Raw genomic sequence first — 25,887 nt, forward strand, 5'->3', positions numbered from 1 at the left:
CAATGAGTCATCGAAAACGCTGAGTTTTATACGTTCGTCCAGGCGGCCACAATCCATTCGCAAATAGTAGCTAGCTAGTAGCTAGCGTAACTAGCCCGACGCTGCCTGCCACCGTTCGTAAAGCTGTGTTGATGTCGATGTCCAGGCCACAATCCGTTCGCAAATAGTAGGTAGCTAGTAGCTAGCGTAACTAGCCTGACGCTGCCTGCCACCGTTCGTAAAGCTGTGTTGATGTCGATGTCCAGGCCACAATCCATTCGCAAATAGTAGCTAGCTTGTAGCTAGCGTAACTAGTCCGACGCTGCCTGCCACCGTTCGTAAAGCTGTGTTGATGTCGATGTCCAGGCCACAATCCATTCGCAAGTAGTAGCTAGCGTAACTAGCCCGACGCTGCCTGCCACCGTTCATAAAGCTGTGTTGATGTCGATGTCCAGGCCACAATCCACTCACAAATAGTAGCTAGCGTAACTAGCCCGACGCTGCCTGCCACCGTTCGTAAAGCTGTTGATGTCGATGTCCAGGCCACAATCCATTCGCAAATAGTAGCTAGCTAGTAGCTACCATAACTAGCCCGATGCTGCCTGCCACCGTTCGTAAAGCTGTGTTGATGTCGATGTCCAGGCCACAATCCATTCGCAAATAGTAGCTAGCTAGTAGCTAGCGGCAGGAGTTCTTTTGTAAATCCAGCCGGAATGATGCGAGCACCAAATTAGTGTGCTCGCACTCATACTAGGTGTATTGACAAAATAACTATATATCTAGCAGTCACTGCGCAGTACTTTTTCTATGGGGAAAATAGTAGAGTCGGGGGCTACATGCCGTAGTTGTGAGAGCTGTAGAGGATGGTGTACCCTATCGACTGATTTATTTTATTTTATCGTGATAACAATTTTAGTATTGGTCCAGATATAAAGCGCACTGGAATATAAGGCGCCCTGTCTATTTTGGAGAAAATTTAAGACTTTTAGGTGCGCCTTATAATCGTGAAAATACAGTACCTAAAATTGATTTGGGTTGTCAATTATACCTCTGTTTTTCTTCATGTTTGCAGCTAAGATATCTTGACAGCAGAGAGGATGAGCAGCTCAGAGGAATTACCATGAAGTCCAGTGCCATTTCTCTTCATTACCAAGAAGGTCATATAGAGATTTCTAATCACTAAGATGTTCAAAATTTGCTGCAACTATTAAACATGCAGCGTTAGAAACGTTAGCATTAGAGCTGAGAGCTCAATGATTAATCGAGAACTCATCGACATTGAGGTTTTTACTATTGCAATTATCTAACCTTGTTAAACAGGTATTTTCCTCCATCTTTTCCTAATTTTACGATGCTCTGTTTGAAGTACGGAAGTGGTAAACTTATTTGCCTTTTTTGTTGCTTTTCCTGGCTTTCATGGCCAATTAAAAGTGGTAATGGGAAATAGTTTTGTCTGCACTACAATGCTATGGCTGCTAAAATGGCTAGTGTTAATTGTGCTATTAGCATGCTTGTACAATTATCCGCAGATTGGTCAGTGCAATCAATGTTAGACAAGTGTTGAAAATTATCGTCTTCTTGGATGTACCTGAGGATTTGAAATATGGCCCATAAAAACTGGGTTACTTGTACCTTCTTAGAATTAACCTACGTGTATCCAATGATCAACATGATCCCGGCTGATATTACCTTCTCCTGACCAGGATGAGACTAGTTACAGGCAAATAATAATATTAAATATCATGACTTTCCCTCAGCCGACCTAAGAGCTAATAATAAAACAAAAGTGTGGCCTAACAAGTCCCTTAAAATGTGGTGCACAAATCCAACTGGTAGAATCCTGCCATGATCATCTTGGACACTCTTGTCATGCACCTTCCAAGTGGTCCTCCAATGCCCATATCAGACTGTCCCACACCTTGTCCTTCAGTACTGGAGACTAGTTACTATACTTATTCTGTTAGTATTTTACATACAGGTGCTATGAACCCAAAGTAAAACTGAATAAATCGTATTGGGCAAAAGGAATGACTGTTGTTAACAGTTGTTAGTGTTTTCCCTTGACCTTGTGCTTGCAATGCCATGTGCTCATATTTACATTCATGTTAATGAGCATATATATGTAAATATGTAAGATTGTAGCCGAGGGCTAATTTCCATCTTTAGTCCCTTGTGTAGGTTGAAGATAAACGATGACAGATACTAGACATACACACACGTACAGTTTTAGACAGCGTTGTGATTGCAATTTTGTTCGTCTAACAGCCAGGCTTTAAGATGATTGGCAAAGAGATTCAGAGACAGGAGTTCACATGTTAATTGGTATTGAGTTCCAGGTATGTGTGGCACGGAGAGAGAAGGGGCTTTGGCTGAATGCAGTCTTTTTGAAGGGAACTACACAGTCGCCTCTAGAGCCAGCCCTTGTTGATGTGTTGGATTTTTTTGTACAAAATCTTTCAGTGGAGGAGGGGCTTTGTGTTACAGTTGTGGTCAAAAGTTTACATACACTTGTGAAGAACATAATGTCATGGCTCTTGAGTGTCCAGTTAGTTCTACAACTCTGATTTTTCTCTGATAGAGTGATTGGAACAGATACTTCTTTGTCACAAAAAACATTCATGAAGTTTGGTTCTTTTATGACTTTATTATGGGTTAACAGAAAAAGTGATCAAATCTGCTGGGTCAAAAATATACATACAGCAACACGAATTAGCAATTTTGGTGACTTAGAAAGTTGTGTCAGTGAAATGAGCTTCATAGCATGGCCTCTTAACTTCTTGTGAGTGATTGAGTGACTAAAGCTGGTGACTTCTCTGAGGCCCTTTTAAATAGGGCTCATTGGATGCAAATGCCCACAAACGTCACAATGGGAAGGTCAAAGGAGCTCAGCATGGATCTGTAAAAGCAAATCCTTGACTTGAACAAGTCAAGAAAGTCACTTAGAGCCATTTCAAAGCAGCTGCAGGTCCCAAGAGCAACAGTGCAAACAATTGTTTGTAAGTATAAGGTGCATAGTACTGTTTTGTCACTGCCACGATCAGGAAGAAAACGCAAGCTATCACCTGCTGCTGAGAGAAAATTGGTCAGGCGGGTGAAGATTCAACCGAGAATCACCAAAAAGCAGAACTGGTGCTTTACAGAGAGTAAATGGGATAATGAAGGAGGAGGATTACCTTCAAATTCTTCAAGATAACCTAAAGTCATCAGCCCAAAAATTGGGTCTTGGGCGCAGTTGGGTGTTCCAACAGGACAATGACCCCAAACGCACATCAAAAGTGGTAATGGAATGGCTAAATCAGGCTAGAATTAAGGTTTTCGAATGGCCTTCCCAAAGTCTTGACTTAAACCCCATTGAGAACTTGTGGACAATACTGAAGCAACAAGTCCATGTCAGAAAGCCATCAAATTTAACTGAACTGCACCAATTGGGTCAAGAGGAGTGGTCAAAGATTCAACCAGAAGCTTGCCAGAAGCTTGTGGATAGCTACCAAAAGCGCTTACCGTATTTTCACGACTATTTGGCGTATCGTATTTTACGCCGCAGTGTCAGTAACGAGTGCTATTTCTGTATTTTAGCAAAGCACGCACCGTTTCATTACACGCATATATATTATATATGGATGAACATCAAAACGCAATAGCGCTGGCTACCGGAAGCAGTTTATTTCCGGGTTCCGGTGCGCAGTGACTGCTGGGAAATATAGTTCTTGCGCTACACCCACACGCTAAAAACACGCTTTAAAAAGGCAACGGAAGCAAAACTGAGTTCGGTAGTGCTTTATTTGGACATTTTACAATTTACTCAAGTCATCATCACCTTCAAATCCCTCAAACTCCTCATCTTCTGTGTCAGAATTGAACAATTGCCCAAATGAGCCTTCCAAATAGCCGCCCACCCCCCTCTCTTCGTTCTCAGAGTCACCGTCATTTCCATGTGGCTCCTAAAAAATTATGCCGGCTTTGGCAAAAGCTCGAACAACCGTGCAAGCAGACACGTTCGCCCAGGCGGCAACGATCCATTGACAAATCGTAGTATAAGAAGCCCGGCGCTGCCTGCCACTTTTCGTGAAGCTGTGTTCGCCAGCGATCATTCACTGCTCCCACGCCGCTCGTAACTTTGATTTGAAAGCCCGGTTGATGTCGATGTCCAGCGTCTGTAATTCTTTGATCAAGCCTTTGGGAATGACGGCAAGCTCTGAGTTCATTTTCATGATCTGGTTTTTAACCGTTGCTGTGAGATGAGCACGCATGAAGTCGCAAATCAAAACAGACGGCGAGCCGTGAAAAAATCCATCTGCTCGCTTGACATATACGTCACGTAGCAGTCTCACATTTTCTCCTCATCCATCCAGCCCTTTGGATTCACCTTCACGATGACGCCGGCTGGAAACTTTTCTTTAGGCAGAGTCTTTCGCTTGAAGATCACCATTGGTGTTAGCTTCTGCCCATTAGCATGGCAAGCGAGAACGACAGTAAAAGCCGACTTCTCGTGCCCCGTTGTTCGTATCGCCACCGTGCTGGTCCCCTTCCTCTCGACAGTGTGGTTCATCGGGATGTCGAAAGTCAGCGGCACCTCGTCCATGTTGGTTATGTGGTTTGGCTGTATAAGTTTGTCGGCACCGCCGCTCGCGCCCAGCGGCGCCCGGCGGCGCTCTACATTATAAGGCGCCCTGTCTATTTTGGAGAAAAAAATTGACTTTTATGCGCGCCTTATAGTCGTGAAAATACGGTAATTGAAGTGAAAATGGCCAAGGGACATGTTACCAAATATTAGCGCTGCTGTATGTATATTTTTGACCCAGCAGATTTGATCACTTTTTTTCTGTTCACCCATAATAAAGTCATAAAAGAACCAAACTTCATGAATGTTTTTTTGTGACAAAGAAGTATCTGTTCCAATCTATCAGAGAAAAATCTGAGTTGTAGCAATAACTGGAAACTCCAGAGAGCCATAACATTATGTTCATCACAAGTGTATGTAAACTTTTGACCACAACTATAGATGATTTTGGAAACTAAGGTGGCATCTGCATATTTAACAGTATTGTTCCACTTCAGGCATTTGTGTTTTTTTTAAATATCTGAGAGTGGTGGTGCATTTTTTGGCATTCTATCCAATACTTTCAAAGCTTGCTTATAAATGGTTTTAGTTTTGCAGGCCGATGACCAACTTGTTAGGCAGTAGGCCATGTGTGGTATGATCATTGTGTCAAAATGTAATTTTACCGACTCAGGCATTAGATTGTTTCTAATGAACCTAAAATTAGACATTGAATTTAATTTTATTGTGTTTTTTTAATCTGCAGTTTAAAGACAAGTGGAGAGTCAAGAGTGATTCTTAGGTATTTATAGTCTTGGACTACATTGATTGTTTTTCCTTGGACAAAAACGTTAGGGTAACTGTTATTTGTCGCTCTTTGTGAGAAGTTCACACAGACAGTCTTCGATATGTTTAAGTGTAGTTGGGATTTGTCAAGCCATTTATTCACGCTCATTGCATCTGTGAGTTCCTGCGCAGCATGTTTTTTGTCTTTCGCGTGGACATATAGAACGGCATCATCGTCATACATTTGGCAGGTGACAATTGAAGGACAACAGCTTGACAGATCATTTATAGAAAGACTGAAGATGAGTGGGCCTTGCGCTGACCCCTGCGGTATCCCAAGGCTGTTATTCCGCGAAGTAGATCTTGTGTTTTGTATCCTGACGCACTGTGATCTTACAGATAAGTATGATTCAATCCAATTTAGCGTGCTTGGTGAAAAATTAAAATAGACTGTTTAGCCAGCAGTATCTGGTAGTTGATGGTGTCAAATGCCTTTTTGAGATAAACATTTATGGCTGGAACACTAATAACAGTCTCATGCCCCCCACCATGCATTGTGGCGGTTGGGATTTAAGTAACATTCAAAGTTTTTCTGCCAATTACTTCTAGCTGTTTTATTACTTAATACTTATGCTATTTTGTTCACATGATTATTTCAATTTTGCAATTTTGGTTTGACACCGAGGCTGTGCATGACAATTCAGTTCGCGACCAAGAATTGGTTGTCTTGTGTGAAGCTAAGCCTTATGCTTAGTTTATTCAAGTGCAAAGAATCCCTTTCCCCACTTGATTTATACTGCAAATAAGAACTAAAATTTCAATTTGTGGGCCATCCTAGTAATTATCACATAAAATACTTCTGACTATTACGTCAGCCGAACAATATCAAATAATGCAACATGTATTCTGAAAAGCATGTAACTTTTTCCAGGGAGTGGTAAGTAATCTAAGGCATTGACTAACTTGGTGACAAACTTTTATTTTCTTGTTTTACTTCCATGACAAATGCCTGTATATACTGGTAATATTGAAATAGTTTTCACAAGCTAAAAATTAAGAACTTTTCGGATTTATTGTAATGAACTGTTTTTTTTTTGGTGTCAGGTGAAAGAGATTACTTACTAAATTTGATTGACTCTCCGGGGCACGTTGACTTCTCGTCCGAAGTTTCCACTGCTGTCCGGCTGTGTGATGGAGCCATTGTTGTTGTGGATGCTGTAGAGGGAGTATGCGCTCAGGTATGTGTTTTTTGCTTTCCTCTAATGATAGACATTCTTTTTTTTCCAGGACTGATAACTAAAGTTCTACAGAGATTTAAAGATAAAAGCCAGACCGGTTTCTCTAGGTGAATAAAAAATAAAATCCTCAATAGCCGTTTCACAAACACCGATTCAAAGTTCCATTATTATAAAATATACATGTTTTTTTCTGTACTGCAACAAATAGTCAAATCCTGCTATAGATTTTTTTAAAACTTTTGATTGGATTTTTTTTTTCCAATCAAAGGGCTCAAAGTTAAGCAGCTCGCGATTTTATGGGGCTAGACAAAAACACACCCAGGGAAGGATGCATTATATGGCCGCGTAGCAAGCAAATAAAAAATACATAGTGTATATAAAAATACTGTATAAAAATAGGCAGTGATTCAATTTTTCATTTAAATGGCAGAGAAGCTAACACAAAATCCAATTTTATTGTAATGTGTTTTAAGTCCCACTTTGATGGATTTTTACACACCAATTTATTGATAGAATCCTGTCCGAGTGTTCAAAAATAAATGATTGAACGTACTGTGATCCTTCATCACTTCGCGGCTTCAACATTCGTGGCTGAAGTACATCTTGTTTTTTTTTTCATCTTAAGTGTTACATAAAAAAACTTCATAAAAATATCAAAATCCTTGCTAAAACTCGCAAATGGAAGACGGGATAAAAAATGGCAGAAGCTTCTTCTTCGGCGCTGAAGTGGTTGCCACTCACCGCCAAAGAAACAATAAGCAAGATGCACTACTTTTGCCATTTCCATTTTTGTTGCAAGTGAATTCTCGCACATCATCTCGCACATCACCGGTGGAAAAATACTTTTTTGGGGCTTTTGAGTCGCCGTTGAAAATGCCTCCTAAATATTGACGTTCCTCGATATGCTTAAGGCAGCGGTTCTTAACCTACCGAACCCCACCAGTTTCATATGCGCATTCGCTGAACCTTACTTGTAAAATAATGTTTTTTTTCTTCCAAATTAAAGATAAATAAATTCGTCGCAGGACTGAAGTAATGCCTGGGATCATCTAACTGAGAAAAACATACCTTTTACTCGAATTAAGTGTAATTGCACATTGATTAAGTGGATGGCGAAGAACAACAAACAATCCAGTATTCCATCAAAAATCGTGGCTTCAACTTTCGCGGATTCACTATATCACAGATGTTTTTTCTGGAAAAAAACCCTTCAAAAAATGTGAAAATCCATGCTGAAACTTGCCAGCGGAAGCCACTCCCCTGCATTCAGCTTGCCACTAAGAAAATGGCGGAAGACAGGCGGGCAGCGGGCGGCGGCCATCATTTTTAAATGAAAATAGAGCTTTCTGAGCGGCTGGGACCCTTTGTGAGGGTAGATTTATTTTTATTCTTAATTTTTATTATTATTTTTTATTATATTGTTAATTTTATTTATTTTTATCATCAGAAATGCAAGCCCCATGCATCCTTAAGCCGTGTCGCTTATTTGAAAATAAAACTTGAATTGGACGGCAGAGAGCATCAGCGAAGGAGGATTTTTGGGGGGGAAATGTGAGACCCGGGCAACGTTACGGTGGACGCTACGGTGGACGCTACGGTGGAAGTTTAATTTCCCCCGCCAGTCGGCCAACGATTAGACAGTCTATTCCCGCAGCGTCGGCCACAGCTTCGTTGGCCCCTACCCGTGGCGTCGGCCGGATCTTAGGCGGCCTATCTTTTTTATAGGTTTAGACGGCAGCGCCCTAGGTAAGATGGCTGTGCCCCGAGTGAGCAGTGACGAGAACATTTTCACGTTTTGTGCATGATACGTACGTTTTTTTTCTTGAATTTCATTCATAGACGTCAAAATAAATTTTGTTTAGCGTTTTATCTGTTTATCTTTTCTCTATTTTGAAATAAATGGCCGTATCCACCGCATTCGCTTGTCATAACGTCACGACGCAGTCAACTTGCAGTTTTGTGCATGTCGTGCTTTTATGCGCATACAAGCCGTACCCTCTTCAGTCATTATTTTTTGTCCGACAAAAGCGACTTATACGCGAGTAAATACGGTAGGTCGTTTTTGTTACCTGACATGTTTTGTCAGGCGAGTACAGTAATCCCGCGAATGTCGCAGACAATGGACCCATGCCACAAGAAGACAAAGGACTTGGTCTAAAATCCCATGTTAGGTTCATCCAATTGTAGGTTTATCCTTGGGTTTTTCCGTATTCAGCTTTCAATAAAAAGGCATCGGAAGTCATATCTTTGTTTAATTCTCGCAAGAGAGAATACATCCATCCGCGACTCCCGTCAGGATAATTCTAACAACTCGAAGTCCGTTTCGCTAATTTATTCATAAGGTTTTAACGCCATGCCCCACAGAAGTCTAAACATTCGTAGAGTCTCACAACAATTTTGCAGTTATCAAAACAATTGTACGTCCTGTCGAATCTTCCCGAAACAGTCCTTGGTTCCCAAGAGCGCTTGTTGTGAGTCCTCCTCCCGAAGCCGTAAACAGTCCTCAGTTCCCAAGAGCACCTGTCGTGAGTCCTCCGAAGCCGAAAACAGTTCGCAGTTCCCAAGAGCAATTGTTGTGAGACCTCTCCATGCCCATGGCCATTCCCTGTCCTCTTGATGTGAACCAGTCCTTACTTTAGCAAGGCATGCATTAAAATGGCTTTTATTAATGCCAATAACTCTAACATAAAAGCACAGCGTTCAACACATATATGTATCGTTTAATATTGTTACATATTCAGGATGAGCATTACTATTCCTAATAAGCAAATATATTGATTAATATAGTAAGCATGTTTATAATAAGGCTTTCTATTCCTAAGTAACCATTGCAAACACATTTATAATAATGATTATTCCAACATCCCATTCCCTTTTTTTTTTGCATTTATATCAAGCGAAGAGGAACTATTTTCACTGCGAGTACAGTATTTAAAGTAGTTACATTTTTAAATGTATACTTCATATTTAGATAGTCATACATTACAGTCTTTTTACAGGCTTATAGCTGTAATATTTAATAATTATACACTTTTTGATAATTGTACTTGTATTTCTGTATAGGCACAAAAATATGTATTGTGGTAGTTATATTGGGGGTGATCCTACTCAGTGGTGTTTCGTTTATCGCGGCCATGTCTTTTCTACAATTACACACCAATCACGGTAAAAAGCCGCTTGAGTTTTTTCAGCGGAAAATGTCCCACATATTTGGATCATCTCATTTTCTTTTGCTTATCCGAGGTATAAACAATAAACAGTACATCATTAACAAACATAAGCAACATAAATAATTTACGCACATTAAGGCTCTTTTGTTACAAGCAAAAATGTTAAAAATGTTTGATTAATTCTTAATTGTTCATTAATTGTTTTCTTTAATTTTCAGGATACAATTTTATGCAGAGACGTGTACTTGGAATTTTAAACAATAATTATACTATTGACAGTGGCAGCAGGTAGTTGGCGAGAGAGGGATGAAACGTTTGATTCTTCTTGAGTGCAACAGAAAATAAATGAGAAACACTGCTTTATTATCTAAGATACTGCCTAGCTTCAAGTTATAATTTCCCAGGGATGGAAAGCCATTGCATAATGGTTTATATATCATTGGAAAGCTGTGACTGTACTGTCCTTTTGGTTAAAATGAAAAGGTACAAAATGTTTTGTTACCTAAGTAATTAACAGGTTCACATTTTGCTGATCTTGTTTGGAATTCCATGTACCCAAAATGTATTTGTTTTTCTAATAGACCCAGGTCGTGCTCCGACAGGCATGGCTGGAGAACATCAGGCCTGTTCTTGTTATTAATAAAATAGACCGACTTATCATGGAGCTCAAGTTTACCCCTCAGGAGGCGTATGCCCATTTGCAAAAGATCATGGAAAAGGTAAAAAGCTAGAACAACTTTTCTACAAAACTCTGAGCATGTAGTAGTGTGTTCGCCCATTTCAACGCCAGTACTCTGATGTGTTATGCCGTCTTTTTTTTTTTAGGTAAATGCGGTGACGGGGACCTTGTTCACATCCAGGGTGATGGAGGGCCAAGCAGAAAAAAATAAAGACAACTGGACTGAAGCACCAAATGGGGATCAAGTATATGACTGGAGTGCTGGGCTGGAAGAGGTTGATGATTCTCATCTCTACTTCGCTCCTGATCAAGGGAATGTCGTGTTTGCCAGTGCTATTGATGGGTGGGGCTTGAGGTGAGGCTGGGTCTTGCTGTTCTATACATTTGGGCCTGTAACAAGCACGTATTCACAAAATCAGCAGGCATCTCAAGAGTTAGAAAAAAATGTTTTGTCATTGTCAGTTTACCTCATTCAGATTATGATTTTCCATTTTAGCCATGCTTGTTTTTTTTACAATCCATTGATTTCAGTCTTTTTTTTTTTTTTAATTGATGAGTAAACATTAGGCGGCCCGGTGGAAGCTATTATGCCCGCCTCAGTTGTGAGATCGAGGGTTCAATCCCCGGTGGGTTCTGACCTTATTTGTGGAGTTAGCATGTTCATTTGTCGATCTCCCGCACCATTCTTCCCTCACTCGTGAACAAGACCCCAAGAGACTTAAACTCCTCCACCTGGGGAAGGACCTGATCCCTGACAGGCCACCTTTTTCCGACTGAGGACCATGGTCTCAGATTTGGAGGTGCTGATTCTCATCCCGACCGCTTCACACAATCGTTCCAGCGAGAGTTGGAGATCACGGCCTGATGAAGCCAACAGAACCACATCATCTGCAAAAAGCAGGGATGCAATACTGAGGCCACCAAACCGGACCCCCTCAATGCCACCATGGCTGTGCCTAGATATTCTGTCCATAAAAGATTCGGTGACATAGGGCAGCCCTGGCGGAGTGCAACCCCACCGGAAACTGATCCGACTTACTGCCGGGTACGCGGACCAAACTCTGACACTGGCCATAAAGGGACCAGACCCCGCGTAACAGGGGTTCGGGAACCCCATAGACTGCCCGGGGGACACGGTCGAACGCCTTCTCCAAGTCCATAAAGCACATGAAGACTGGTTGGGCGAACTCCTATGACCCACCAAGGACCCTGCTGAGGGTGTAGAGCTGATCCACTGTTCCACGGCCAGGACGAAAACCAAACTTCTCCTCCTGAATCCAAGATTTGACCTCCTTGCGGACCCTTCTCTCCAGTACCCCAGAATAGACCTTCCCGGGGAGCCTGAGGAGTATGATTCCGCGGTAATTGGAACACACCCTCCGGTCCCCCTTTTCAAAAACGAGAACCACCACCCCGGTCTGCCAATCCAGAGGCATTGGCCCCGATATCCACGCGATGTTGCAGAGGCGTGCCAACAAAGACAGCCCCACAACATCCAGAACCTTTAGAAACTGCGGGGCGATCTCATCCGGCCCTGGGGCCTTGCCACCAAGGAGATTTTTAACCACCTCGGTGACTTCAACCCCATAGATAAGAAAGTCCACCCCAGAGTCTCCCTGGCTCTGTTTCCTCATGGGAAGGCGTGTCGGTGGAATTGAGGTGTTCAAAGTATTCGGCCCACTGATTGACAACATCCCGAGTCGAGGTCAGCAGCGCTCCATCCCCACTATACACTGTGCTGACGGTGCACTGCTTCCCCCTTCTGAGACGTCGGATGGTAGACCAAAATTTCCTTAAAACAACCCAGAAGTCGTTCTCACCGAACTCCTCCCATGCCTTTGCCTCAGACATGACCAGAGCTGCGTGCCGCTTGAACACCCAGTACCCGTCAGCTGCTTTCGGAGTCCCATGGGCCAAAAGAGCCCGGTAGGACTCCTTTTTCAGCCTAACGGCATCCATTACACTGCCGGTGTCCACCAGCGGGTTCTGGGGTTGCCGCCACGACAGGCACCGACCACTTTGCGGCTGCAGCTCCGGTCTGCCGCCTCAGCAATAGAAGCGCGGAAAATGGTCCACTCGGACTCAATGTCTCCCGCCTCTTCTCGGACATGAGAGAAGCTATATTGGAGGTGAGAATTGAAACTCCTTCTGACAGGGGACTCCGCCGGGGTGTTCCCAGCAGACCCTCACGAAACGTTTGGGTCTCTCGGGCTGGCCTGGCATATGCCCCCACCATCGGAGCCAATTCGCCACCAGGTGGTGATCGGTTGACAGCTCCGCCTCTCTCTTTACCTGAGTGTCCAAGACATGCAGCCGCAGGTCCGATGACACGACCACAAAGTCGATCATCGAACTGCGGCCTAGGGTGTCCTGGTGCCAAGTGCACATATGGACACCCTTATGCTTGAACATGATGTTCATTATTGTCAATCCATGAACACCACTCAGGTTTCGATCAGGGGGGGCGTTCTTTCCAATCACTCCCCTCCAGGTCTCACTGTCATTGCCCACGTCAGCAGAACGAGGTAGTCTCCCGAAGGGGCACTCTCCAGCATAGGTAAATTCTAAAATATTGTACAATCTAAGATATTGCACACAAGGGATTGTGTACCGTGCTAATGCAAGTTCAGAGCCCTGATGGCTCCGGGAAAAAAAACTCCCTAAGTCTATTTGTCCGTGCTTTGTGAGACAGGTAGCGTCTGCCAGAGGGTGTTATGGGTCCCTAACAATGTTCTGCTGAGGTAGCGAGGGCTTGCAATGTCATCCTGTGAGGGCAGAGAGCAGCCGATGATCTTCGGATGACGGTTTTGATCATTCTCTGCATGGCTTTTCTGTCTTGAAGGGTCTTTCAGCAAGGTACAGCTTCGCATTTGAGATGAAACAGTTTTCTGAAGGCTTTCATGATCCAGGCTTTCCGGTGGTTGCTTATCCAGTAGACAGGCCGCAAGGCTTTGTTCTTGTTTTTTAGTGCACGAGGGTGGTCAAACTTGTAGATTAAGGCTGGCTTTACCGATACTCGAACGATTCGCCGACGGACGTTTCGCCGAACGGACGTTTCGCCGAACGGACGTTTCGCCGAACGGACGTTTCGCCGAACGGACGTTTCGCCGAACGGACGTTTCGCCGAACGGACGTTTCGCCGAACGGACGTTTCGCCGAACGGACGTTTCGCCGAACGGACGTTTCGCCGAACGGACGTTTCGCCGAACGGACGTTTCGCCGAACGGACGTTTCGCCGAACGGACGTTTCGCCGAACGGACGTTTCGCCGAACGGACGTTTCGCCGAACGGACGTTTCGCCGAACGGACGTTTCGCCGAACGGACGTTTCGCCGAACGGACGTTTCGCCGAAAAAATTAGTGTTTCATTTATTGTTTTATTAAACAAATAAAAGTGGGGATGTTTCTCATTGTGTTGTTTTTGTGCCGTGGTTGAAAAACATACACACACGATCCGGGGGCGGGGCAAGCGCGCGAATCCAGTTTCGGCGAAACATCCAGTCGGCGAACTGTCTGTCGGCGAAACGTCCGTCGGCGAAACGTCTTTCGGCGAATCGTCCGGTCACGGGCTTTACCATGAAACCAGCCAGCTGCATTCCCACACATGGTGAACGTCAGGCGATCAGTGTGAACTTCGGTATAAGTAAATGTACATGGTTAGCTACAATCATGGTCAACTATTGTTAGGGTTTCTGTCTAACCCTTGGTCGAAAACTATTGCTATCTGTCTTAAAATTGCTTTGTTTGTGCGTGTCTGTGTGTATGTATTTGCAGCATCCAACATTTCGCTCAAATATACAGTGAGAAGATGGGGATTAATCCACTGGTGCTTCGCAAAACCCTTTGGGGCGATTTCTATCTCAATGCAAAAGTTAAGAAGATCATGAAAGGAGCTCAGGTAATTTTTTTTTTTTAATATTATTAAATTATGACAGTACGACCTTGACAAAATTGAGATATCACAGCTATATTTGACCCAATATTTTTGCCCCTAAAACCCCAAATATTGAGATTGCTTTACTGCATGTAAATACTAAGACTCAGACAGTCATTAATGGTTCTAAAAGATCAGAGAATTGACGTGTGTAAAGGAAATACAGTGGTACATCTATTTACTAATGCTTCTAAATATGAAATATTCAGGTTACGAAAAGTATGCTAGAAATAGAACAAATCCAAGTTACAAAACATCAAATGAAATCAAACATCCCCACAAACATAAATACACTCCCTCCAACTGGTATACTACAGACGCTCGACTACTTACGAACGAGTTAGGTTCCGAGTGAATGTTCATATCAATGATTCAGTGCTATATTTTGTATTATAATTTATGTTTAAGGCCTATATAAGTATATTGAAGGTTTATATAAGTGCATTTGTATGTTTAAGGCTTGTATAAGTAACACGCATTGGTTTGTACTAAAAAACATTTAATAAAATGCAGAGAATATGTACAGTACTGTATAGAGAGAGAGATTTATGTATTAGAAACTGGCCGAAAGAAGCGATCTAACGACAATTGCAGTTTTCTTCTTTTTTTCATCATAAATGATGCGGTAGCACTGTATGGCATCATTCAATTGATTTGCAAACTTTGTGCAACGTTCAATATTTGGGTCCTGCTGCTCGATCTTTCTGTTTATAAATGGTACTGACGGCTGAACGATTAAAGTTGTATGCCCGTGCAATGCTCACCACTCTCACACGCATCAAGCTTCGTTATTATTGCCACTCGTTTCAAATGAAATGGCTTGCCTCTTCCTTGCACCTCCCTCATTAGAAGCATTTCGCTTTTCACCAACCATATTGAAAAATGGCTGCACGAGATATTTCATGATAAAAATGAAAAAGGTTCTTTGCGCACTGGAGATGCGTCACGCACTTGCGCAACTTACGCACTGCAACGAACTGGGCAGAGGAAGGTGGATGCTGGGTGAGCTGAGCGCTCAGCGCCAGGCGTCGGTATTAGCGGCGGAAAGAAGCACTACTCGGAAAAAGGCGCGCAATACTAAATCAAACTTACGAACATTTTTCGACATAAACGCAATTTGCAGACATGTTCGTAAGTAGGGGAGCGTCTGTACAGTGGTACCTCGACATACGATCGTAATCCGTTCCGAGACTGAGATCGTATGACGAGATTCTCGTAACTCGAGCGGACATTTTCCATTGAAATGAATGGAAAACAAATTAATTCGTTGCAGCCCTCTGAAAAAACACCAAAAACAGGATATTGGATTGAAAAAAATGTTTTATTTCTTCTAATTCGCCATCTATTAACAAAGTAACACATAACTAGTGGTTTAATATTACTAAAATGTGTTTAATAGTACTTAAATTATACAGATTTTGAGGGGGGAAAGAGAGAGGGGGCGGAGAGGGGTGGGGGCGCTTTTTGCACGGCAACACGCTCGTTTATAACAAACAAATTTAAATGAACTTGGATTACGATGCAGACACACTCAAAAATAAATTTAATCTAACCTTACACTAAACTTAATTCTAATTTTCGAAAGGGGGAAAGAGAGAGCTTGACGGACAGAGAGAAAGGGGCGCTTTTTGCACGGCAACACCCTCGTTTAATAACAAACAGATTTAATTGAACTTGGATTACGACTCAGATACACTCAAAAATAAATTTAATCTAACTTTACACTAAACTTAATTCTAATTTTGTATTTAAGTTTGATACTGGCCGGGTTGGCTGTAATTGCCCCGCCTCCACCCTGACTTTCTCTATCGATGTGCTGTTTGCTTTTGTAAAATGTGTTTAATCTAACTAAAATTGGGCAGATTTCGCCGACGGGAGACAGAGACGTTTGGGGGAGTGGGGGGGTTTGGGTTTTGCTTTTTTTCCCACGACAACGCACTCGTAAACGGAACAAACAAATTTAAATTAACTTTGATTAATATAATCCTGGACTTTCGCAAACACGGCACAGATCTGGCCCCACTCCTCATAAATGGAGTATGTGTAGACAGGGTCCAGTCCTTTTAAATTCCTGGGGGTCCACGTCACGGATAAGCTCTCATGGTCTACAAACATCACGGCAGTGGTGAAGAAGGCTCAGAAACGACTCCATTTCCTCAGGGTACTTAGGAAGAACAACTTGGGCACCAAGCTTCTGATAACCTTCTATAGAACCACTGTAGAGATTATCCTGGCGTACTGCATCACAGTGTGGTACGCTGGAAGCACGGCGGCTGACAAAAAGGCCATGCAGAAAGTGATTAACACTGCCCAGAGGATTGTCGGCTGCTCTCTGCCCTCACTGGAAGACATTGCCAGCCCTCGTTACCTCAGCAGAGCCAGGAACATCATAGGGGACCCTTACCACCCTGGTCACAATCTGTTCCAGCTGCTGCCCTCTGGCAGACGCTATAGGTCCCACAAAGCACGGACAAATAGGCTTAAGGACAGTTTCCCCACATCCATCAGAACTCTAAATTTGCGGTAACATAACACACATTCCCTTTTGCGGTAATATGAAAAGATGTTTGGGTGGTGATCTGCCTCCTACTAGCTGACTGAAGGTAAGTGAAAGACTGTGAGAGGTAAGCGATCTGTATCCATAACAGCAGAATGCCAAATTACAAGATTCCGTAACTATCACTTATTTAGGTCTTTTGCCGAGTAAACGCAGCTTATGGAGAAGCACCACCAATTTCGTCACACGCAGTTTCTGGGTGTGATGACAAGTAGGCTTTTTTTGTTGTTGATAATGACGACAGGGCCTATGTCCGATTATTATTATTATACAGACACTCAAACATACGTTTAATGTAACTTGACACAAAACTGAATTCTAATTTTGTTGTAATTTTTTGTTACCTTCGTTTTCCGGGTTGGCGGTTTGCCACTCCTCCACCCTCACGTTCGCTATCGATGGACTGTTTGCTGTTGTATTGCCTTCAAAATATTCCCAAAATGATGCACACAAATGTCCTCACAATAGGATAACGCATGACCACTTGCCAACGAGAAATAGTCTTTAAAGAACGATCGCAGGAGCTTCTTTCCTTAGAAAGAATAACAGGTAATACAATAGTTGAGCTTACCCACGTATTGATTGTGGGTAATGAAGTTTTAATCTGAGAAAGGTTGCCATTGCCTATGGGTGTTGTGTGCACGAGTATACTTCATTACCCAGAAAGCCCTCTTTTTGCCCGCGCATGCGCGTTGTGCGTTTCCTGGTCTTAGGAGAAACTCGTCTGAATTAATCGTTCCGTGCTCGTAGATATTGTTATACACGAAAGATATGAGAAAAAGACCTGGCTTGGTCGCATCACAAAATTTTGATCACATGACGGGCGAATTATTCGATCGAAATATTCCGCCGTAAGACGATAATTTTGTATGACGAGCGGTCGTATGACGAGGTACCACTGTATATACATTGCTCACAAATTTAAAGGAACACTTCAAACAAAAACATTAGCTACATCAGATCTCAATATAAAACTCACTATACAGTGGTACCTCGTCATACGACCGCTCGTCATTCAAAATTCTCGTCTTACGAGGGAAATTTCGATCGAATAATTCGCCCGTCATGCGATCAAAATTTCGTGATGCGACCAAGCCAGGTCTTTTTTGCATATCTTTCGTGTATAACAATATCTACGAGCACGGAACTAATTAATTCAGACGAGTTTCTCATACGACCAGGAAACGCACAACGCGCGGGCTAAAAGAGGGCTTTCTGGGTAATGAAGTATACTCGTGCACACAACACCCATAGGCAATGCCAACCTTTCTCAGAACAAAACTTCATTACCCACAATCAATACGTGGGTAAGGTCAACTATTGTATTTCCTGTTATTCTTTCTAAGGAAAGATGCTCCCGCGATCGTTCTTTAAAGACTATTTCTCGTTGGCAAGTGGTCGTGCGTTATCCTATTGTGATGACATTTGTATGCGACATTATCGAAATATTTTGAAGCGTAGACAAAAACAAACAACTCTTGATGCGTTCGTTTTGAAGACTTCAGCGGAGCGGCCAGGTGGTGTCAACCCGTAGAACTACGTAAGGTAAAAAAGATTACAACAAATTTAGAATTTAGTTTTGTTTGAAGTTACATTAAACGTTGAGTGTCTGTATATAGTTATCCAAGTTAATTTAAATTTGTTTGTTCGTTTACGAGTGCATTGTTGCCGTGGATAAAGCCCCCCCGAGCAGCCCCCACCCCCCCCCCGCCTCCGTGTATGCCGCTGTCTATACCCTCCGCGAAATGTGTCTAATTTTACTCATATTAAACACATTATTACTATCAAACCACTCGTTATTTATTACTTTGTCAATATATGGCGAATTATAAGAAATAAAACATTTTTTTCAATCCAATATCCTGTTTTTGGTGTTTTTTTCAGAGAGTTGGAACGAATTAATTTGTTTCCCATTCATTTCAATGGGAAACTTCCGCTCGAGTTACGAGAATCTTGTTTTACGAGCTCAGTCCCGGAACGGATTAAGCTCGTATCTCGAGGTACCACTGTATATACACAACAACAGGGCAATGTCTTAGGAACAAAAGGACAGCAATTATTTTATTGAAAATAAGTTTTCATCCTACAGAAGTCTCAATTGTGTAGACACCCTAAAATCAAAGTGCTATGATTTGGAAGGTTAGTCCCTTTTTTCTAAAATGTTATTTATGCAAGTCAAAATGCTTTTCAGTATCTTATGCGTCCCCCACGAGCTTGTATGAATGCTTGACAATGTCGCGGCCTGCTCCTAATGAGAAGATGGATGGTGTCTTGTGGCATTTCCTCCCAGATCTGTATGAGCATATCTCTGAGGTGTTGTACAGTCTGAGAAGCAACCTGTTGATGTCTAATGGACCGAAATATAGTGTCCCACAAATGTTCTTTGTTTGTGGCTTTCAAACCATATGTGGCTCTCTGGCAAAATGAAGGCGGCTTTTTGCCACAGCAACCTCCAGGGTAGTTGATATATTAACTCTGGCTAAGTTGCATTTGATGTGTGTTGAGGGTGGACACTTACCGTATTTATTCGCATATAAGCAGCCCACGCGTATAAGCCAGAAGTTCTTGTGGCAGCCATATTGCTTCTAATGTCAAAATATCTCAATTCTTTAGATGGTTCATATTACTTCCAATAGTTGTCACTTTCGAACAAGAAATAAAACGAAAAAAAATCAAAGTGGAATTTTGTTTTATTTCAAAATCAAGGCTACTTGCGTCTGGCCAGTCAGCGCACGTTTAACTCTGTTTAGACGGCAGCTCTCTAGCTAAGATGGCTGCGCCCCGACCAAGCTAAGATGGCCGCGCCCCGACCTAGCTAAGATGACCGTTCCCCGAGCGAGGGACGTGAGTTTTTTCACGTTTTATGAAAGATACGTTTTTTTCTTGAATTTCATTCATTGACGTCAAAATAAATTTAGTTTAGCGTTTTATCTGTTTATCTTTTCTCTATATTAAAATAAATGACCGTATCGGCCGCATTGTCTTGCGTTGTGACGTCATCATGTCATGCCGTCATCAACTGGCAGTTTCGTGCATAGAAGCCATACCCTCAATTCAGTCATTTTTTTTGTCCGACAGAAGCGGCTTACATGCGAGTAAATATGGTACCTTGAAATGCACACATTTTTTTGGAAAGGGAAGAAAGTGTTGTGGTGAATAATATGGTTTTAATTGTTTGTTTTTGTGTGTCTGTTTTGGGAGGTCACTCCGTGGTATGGCTCATTGACTCATAGTTTAAAAATGTTGCTCTTTGTGCCTAACTTGTTCGCTATCCATGTTCTATTGCAGCGATCTCCAAACTATTCCAGAAAGTGGGTGCAGGTTTTCGTTCCAACCTATAAGAGGGAACCTCTCCACCAATCTGGTATATTAGAAGTGCAATTAAAAACCTGCACCGACAGCGGCCCTCGAGGACCGGTTTGCAGACCCCTGTTCTATTGGGTTTAAGTCAAGTCATCGTAAAGGCCATTCAATTGTTCCAATTACTTCAGCCTCCAGGTACTTCCTACTTACTCTTGCCATGTGAGGCTGGGCATTGTCATGCATTAGGATGAAACCATGACCTACTGCATCAGTGCAGAGTCCAACAATGGATTCAAGGATTTAATCTTGATACCTTATGGCAGTCAGAGCACCATTTCCTAGGTAGTAGAGGTCTGTGCATCCCTCTACCAATATGCCTCCCCAGACCATCACTGTCTATCACAGGTGCTCAGGGTGAACCTGCTCTTGTCTATGAAAAGTACTGGGTGCCAGTGGCGGACTTTTCAATTCTGGTGTTCTCACAGAAATGCCAGTCCATCTCCACAGTGCTGGGCAGTGAGTACAGGACCCACTACAGACTGTCGGGTCCTCAGGCCACCTTTATGAAATGCGTTCCTGATTTTTTGGGGGTAGCGACATTCACACTAATAGCCCTCTGAAGATCATTTCCGTCCTGCTGATGGGTTGAGTACCTTCTACGGACCTTTCCAGCTCTCCTAGAATATCCTCCAGTCTCCTGAAATATGCATGTTCTGAAAATTGTTCTGGGAGAAACATTACACTTTCTTGCTGCAGCACGTTTGGATGTGCCGTCCTGGAGATGTTGGACAACCTGTGGAACTTCTTTAGGGTTAAGAAACTGCCTCATATTGCCAGTAAAGATAATTTCTCAAGCCATATAGAATCACGTATGGAGAACCAGCCAAAAAGATCAAGAGGAAGAAATGACTTCCACATGTGAAACTAGTTCTGTTTTGAGGGTTTTCTGATTGGCAGAGTTCATGCACACTGTAAACAAGTTTCAAAGTAAAAGCAGTGCTGTTTTCTGCCACATACTTTTGAAAAGGGGTTTTATTTTCTTCTTTGTTCTTTTATTCTTCTAAGCAAGTCCTGGCTCTAGGCATAAAGTGCTGTTAATGGCATTGATTTGCTGCGTAACTAACCACATATCATTGTCTGGACAGTGTCAGTCATAGTTTTATCGGTAATTACCATTTCTTGTCATTTGTCAGTGACACGCTGCCACTCTCTGTTGGGAAATGGCACAGAACAAATTGTAATGTTTATTTTTTTACTATTCAGGTTGCCTTTTATCTTGTGCTCTGCATTTGTTTGCTGTGCGCAGAGAACACAAGAGTAGTGCGCAAATGTGCACGCGTGCATCTTAGAGGGAACATTGCTGATGGCTCAAACGGCATGCGACTCTGGTCTCTGAAACAATGGAGTAGTTTGGTGAGGCTGTGGAAAACGTGTTCTCGACGGCTTCTCTGGAATTTTGGTCCACCATCCGATGTCTCCGGAGGGGAAAGCGGTGTACCATCAACACTGTGTATTGTGGGCATGGCGCGCTGCTCACCTCGACTCAGGATATTGTGAGTCGATGGTTTGAATACTTTGAAGACCTCAATTCCAACGACACACCTTCCAATGAGGAAGCAGAGCCTGGGGCACTGAGGCAGATTTTTCTAACTTGGGGGTTAAAGTCACTAAGGTGGTTATAAAGCTCCCCAATAGTAAAGGGAAATGGTCTTTAAAACCCAGTAATAATATAAAAACCAGAAACATTGAAATATATCCAGTAAAAAGTCCATGTCTGATTTTCTTGAGCAGAACATTCCTTGGCAAAACTACTGGCCCACTGGGAGGCCATAAAACATATGGAGATAAAGGCATACAAAAGGCCCCTGTTTTCAGAAAACCCCAAAGAAGGAAGCAACACACTCCCTTATCTTATCAGATGAATGCACACCTGGACAACCAAAATCCCCCACGCGTCATGGACGATGGGCAGAAGTTAATGGGCTGCTGGCCAATCGGAGAAACGCAAATATTCACTTTGTTTTTAACTTGTATAATAATGTTTGCAAAGACCACAGTCTGTCATTCTATTACCCCTCTGTTTAGGCTAATATAGTAATAGACTGCCCCAGCGCGCTGTTTGTGACTCCTGTTAGGGAAATAAATTCTCAAAATTCTCATCAGATCAGGATGACTCTTGGAAGAGGGAAGTTTGAGCTTCCCTGCTGAACCCGCAACCCAAACTCGGATAAGTGCAAGAAGCAGATATATAAATGATTTGACAGGCCACCAATTCCTGGTGTCCCCGTCCTGAAAGACTCCACTCTCGGTTATCCTCACCTGCTGTTTGTATAAACAGTCTTCTGTGTCCGAAAACTGGATTTGTGTGTTGCTGCTAGTAAGACCAACCCCTACTCTATCAAACTTTCTCTGATTGGCTTACCCTGACCTCTTACCCTATATTAGCCAATCAATAACCTCTTCAGTTAGGTCATTCTTTCATGTACAATTTAGAAGGGCCATGTGGCTTCTGGAGGGTTTTTCAAGAACCCAATTTGAGAGAGAGAGACAGACGGATAGAAATCGGGAGAGAGACAGACGGATAGAAATCGGGAGAGAGACAGACAGATAGAAATCGGGAGAGACAGACAGATAGAGATTGGAAGAGAGACAGACAGAGAGAGATGGTTACAGAGACAGAGATTGGAAGAGAGACAGACAGAGAGAGATGGTTACAGAGACAGAGATTGACGAGAGGGAGAGGTCGACGAGAGGGAGAGGTCGACGAGAGGAAGAGGTCGACGAGAGGGAGAGGTCGACGAGAGGGAGAGGTCGACGAGAGGGAGAGGTCGACGAGAGGGAGAGGGCGACGGAGAGGGCGACGAGAGGGAGAGGGCGACGAGAGGGAGAGGGCGACGAGAGGGAGAGGGCGAGGGCGACGAGAGATTGACAAGAGACTAGAGAGATTGGCAAGAGACTAGAGAGATTGGCAAGAGACTAGAGAGATTGGCAAGAGACTAGAGAGATTGGCAAGAGACTAGAGAGCGATTGACAAGAGACTGAGTGACTAGAGAGATTGACAAGAGTGAGTGACTAGAGAGATTGACAAGAGACTAGAGAGAGATTGACAAGAGACTAGAGAGAGATTGACAAGAGACTAGAGAGAGATTGACAAGAGACTAGAGAGAGATTGACAAGAGACTAGAGAGAGATTGACAAGAGTCTAGAGAGAGATTGACAAGAGACTAGAGAGAGATTGACAAGAGACTAGAGAGAGATTGACAAGAGACTAGAGAGAGATTGACAAGAGACTAGAGAGAGATTGACAAGAGACTAGAGAGAGATTGACAAGAGACTAGAGAGAGATTGACAAGAGACTAGAGAGAGATTGACAAGAGACTAGAGAGAGATTGACAAGAGACTAGAGAGAGATTGACAAGAGACTAGAGAGAGATTGACAAGAGACTAGAGAGAGATTGACAAGAGACTGAGTGACTAGAGTGCAATGCTTTGAACAAATTAATTTATACCACATTTTGAAAATAAATTTCCTAATGTTCTTAATTTTCTATCTTTTTCCAGTCGAAAGGCAAGAAGCCACTTTTTGTTCAGCTCGTTCTGGATAACATTTGGAATTTATATGAAGTTGTTACGCGTAGGTACGTCAGAACATTTTTCAAATTGGAAATAAAACAGCCTCACTTCTTTTATAATTTTTCATATTGTATAATTCCTGTTGTTTTGTAAATATTTTCTTCAACAGAGACAAGGAGAAGGTTGAAAAGGTGTTGACATCTCTTGGTATCAAGGTGACGGCTAGGGATTTTCGCCATTCTGACCCTAAAGTCCTTCTTTCTGCTATATGCAGCCAGTGGTTACCCGTATCTAATGCTGTTCTCTGTATCCTTCCTTATTGTTTGATTTTCTAGTTGGTTGTCATTTGTATTCATATAATTTCAGATTATTCTTTGACAGTTCTATAGCTATGGTGTGTAATAAGCTTCCGAGTCCATTAGACATAACAGCAGAGAAAGTGGAGAAACTCATGAGTGTTGGAGTACGACAATTTGACACCTTGCCTGAGAGGACGCAGGAACTGAAAAATGGTATGTATGCAAACACATCTTCATCTCTCTTCTTTGTGTTTTAAATACAGAGTAAAGTGAAAAATAATGATTGTAAATGGGGTGAGAGCTGTAGTGGTAGAATTGGGTTTATTATTAGAAAACAAGTCTAATTGCACTGAATATCCACTGCTACAATTAAGTCAGTAGTATTATAGGGAAGTGGAGGGAGGCACAACTTGTAGCAGTGGACTGCATGTTTAATTCGGTATCATTCTAGCCCTGCCCCAAACATCTGCACCACCACGAAAGAGAAAAATAATAAAATTTCTATAATTTAGTCAGAAATACGTTTTTGTCGTCTTTACCTTGTCAGCATTTAGCTTATGATGACCCTGGATTTTTACTAAGATATGTGTGTGTGTGCGTGTATGTATACACACGCACACACGCACTCACTCTCACTCACACACTCACGCACTCCCTCTCACTCACACACTCACTCTCACTCACTCCCTCACACACGCACACTCTCACACACGCACACTCTCACACACGCACACGCTCACACACGCACACGCTCACACACGCACACTCACACGCACACACACTCACACACACTCTCACACGCACACTCAACCACATTCACTCACTCTCACACACACACTCAACCACACACTAACACACATTCACTCACTCACACAATCTCACTCTCACACACTCACACTCACTCACACGCACACACGCACTCACGCACTCACTCTCACTCACACACTCACGCACTCCCTCTCACACACTCACTCACTCTCACACACTCTCACACGCACTCACTCTCACACACACTCACTCTCACACGCACTCACTCTCACACACACTCACTCTCACACGCACTCACTCTCACACGCACTCACTCTCACACGCACTCACTCTCACACGCATTCTCTCACATGCACTCACTCTCACACGCACTTACTCTCACACGCACTCACTCTCACACGCACTCACTCTCACACGCACTCACTCTCACACGCACTCACTCTCACACGCACTCACTCTCACACGCACTCACTCTCACACGCACTCACTCTCACACGCACTCACTCTCACACGCACTCACTCTCACACGCACTCACTCTCACACGCACTCACTCTCACACGCACTCACTCTCACACGCACTCACTCTCACACGCACTCACTCTCACACGCACTCACTCTCACACGCACTCACACGCACTCACACGCACTCACACGCACTCACACGCACTCACACACACTCAAACACACTCTCACACACACACACTCTCACACACGCACACTCTCACACACGCACACTCTCACACACGCACACTCTCACACACGCACACGCACACACACTCTCACACACACTCTCACACACACACTCTCACACACACTCACACGCACACTCAACCACATTCACTCACTCTCACACACACACTCAACCACACACTAACACACATTCACTCACTCTCACACTCACTCTCACACACTCACTTACTCTCACACTCACTCACTCACTCTCACACACACTCACTCTCACACACTCACTCACTCTCACACACACTCACTCACTCTCACACACACTCTCTCACACACACACTCTCACACACTCTCACTCTCACACACTCTCACTCTCACAC

General features: G+C 43.1%; 1 protein-coding gene across 4 annotated transcripts in view; it reads left to right on the forward strand.

Annotated features, from left to right (window-relative positions):
• Window positions 1–25,887, forward strand: part of efl1 (elongation factor like GTPase 1) — a 102,240-nt gene that overhangs the window by 3,739 nt on the left and 72,614 nt on the right. For 2 of the 4 annotated variants that reach the window (XM_077594839.1, XM_077594840.1), the window contains 8 exons: window positions 1,052–1,136; window positions 6,410–6,543; window positions 10,295–10,432; window positions 10,539–10,747; window positions 14,166–14,289; window positions 23,747–23,823; window positions 23,928–24,064; window positions 24,148–24,270. In XM_077594839.1, the coding sequence (XP_077450965.1) occupies window positions 1,052–1,136; window positions 6,410–6,543; window positions 10,295–10,432; window positions 10,539–10,747; window positions 14,166–14,289; window positions 23,747–23,823; window positions 23,928–24,064; window positions 24,148–24,270 (1,027 nt within the window). Of the gene's footprint in view, window positions 1–1,051; window positions 1,137–6,409; window positions 6,651–10,056; window positions 10,197–10,294; window positions 10,433–10,538; window positions 10,748–14,165; window positions 14,290–23,746; window positions 23,824–23,927; window positions 24,065–24,147; window positions 24,271–25,887 lie in introns of those variants that run through there. The other 2 variants (XM_077594842.1, XM_077594841.1) reach the window with 2 other exon arrangements.

This window comes from Stigmatopora argus, chromosome 2, assembly GCF_051989625.1.
Source record: "Stigmatopora argus isolate UIUO_Sarg chromosome 2, RoL_Sarg_1.0, whole genome shotgun sequence".
Classification (NCBI taxonomy): domain Eukaryota; kingdom Metazoa; phylum Chordata; class Actinopteri; order Syngnathiformes; family Syngnathidae; genus Stigmatopora; species Stigmatopora argus.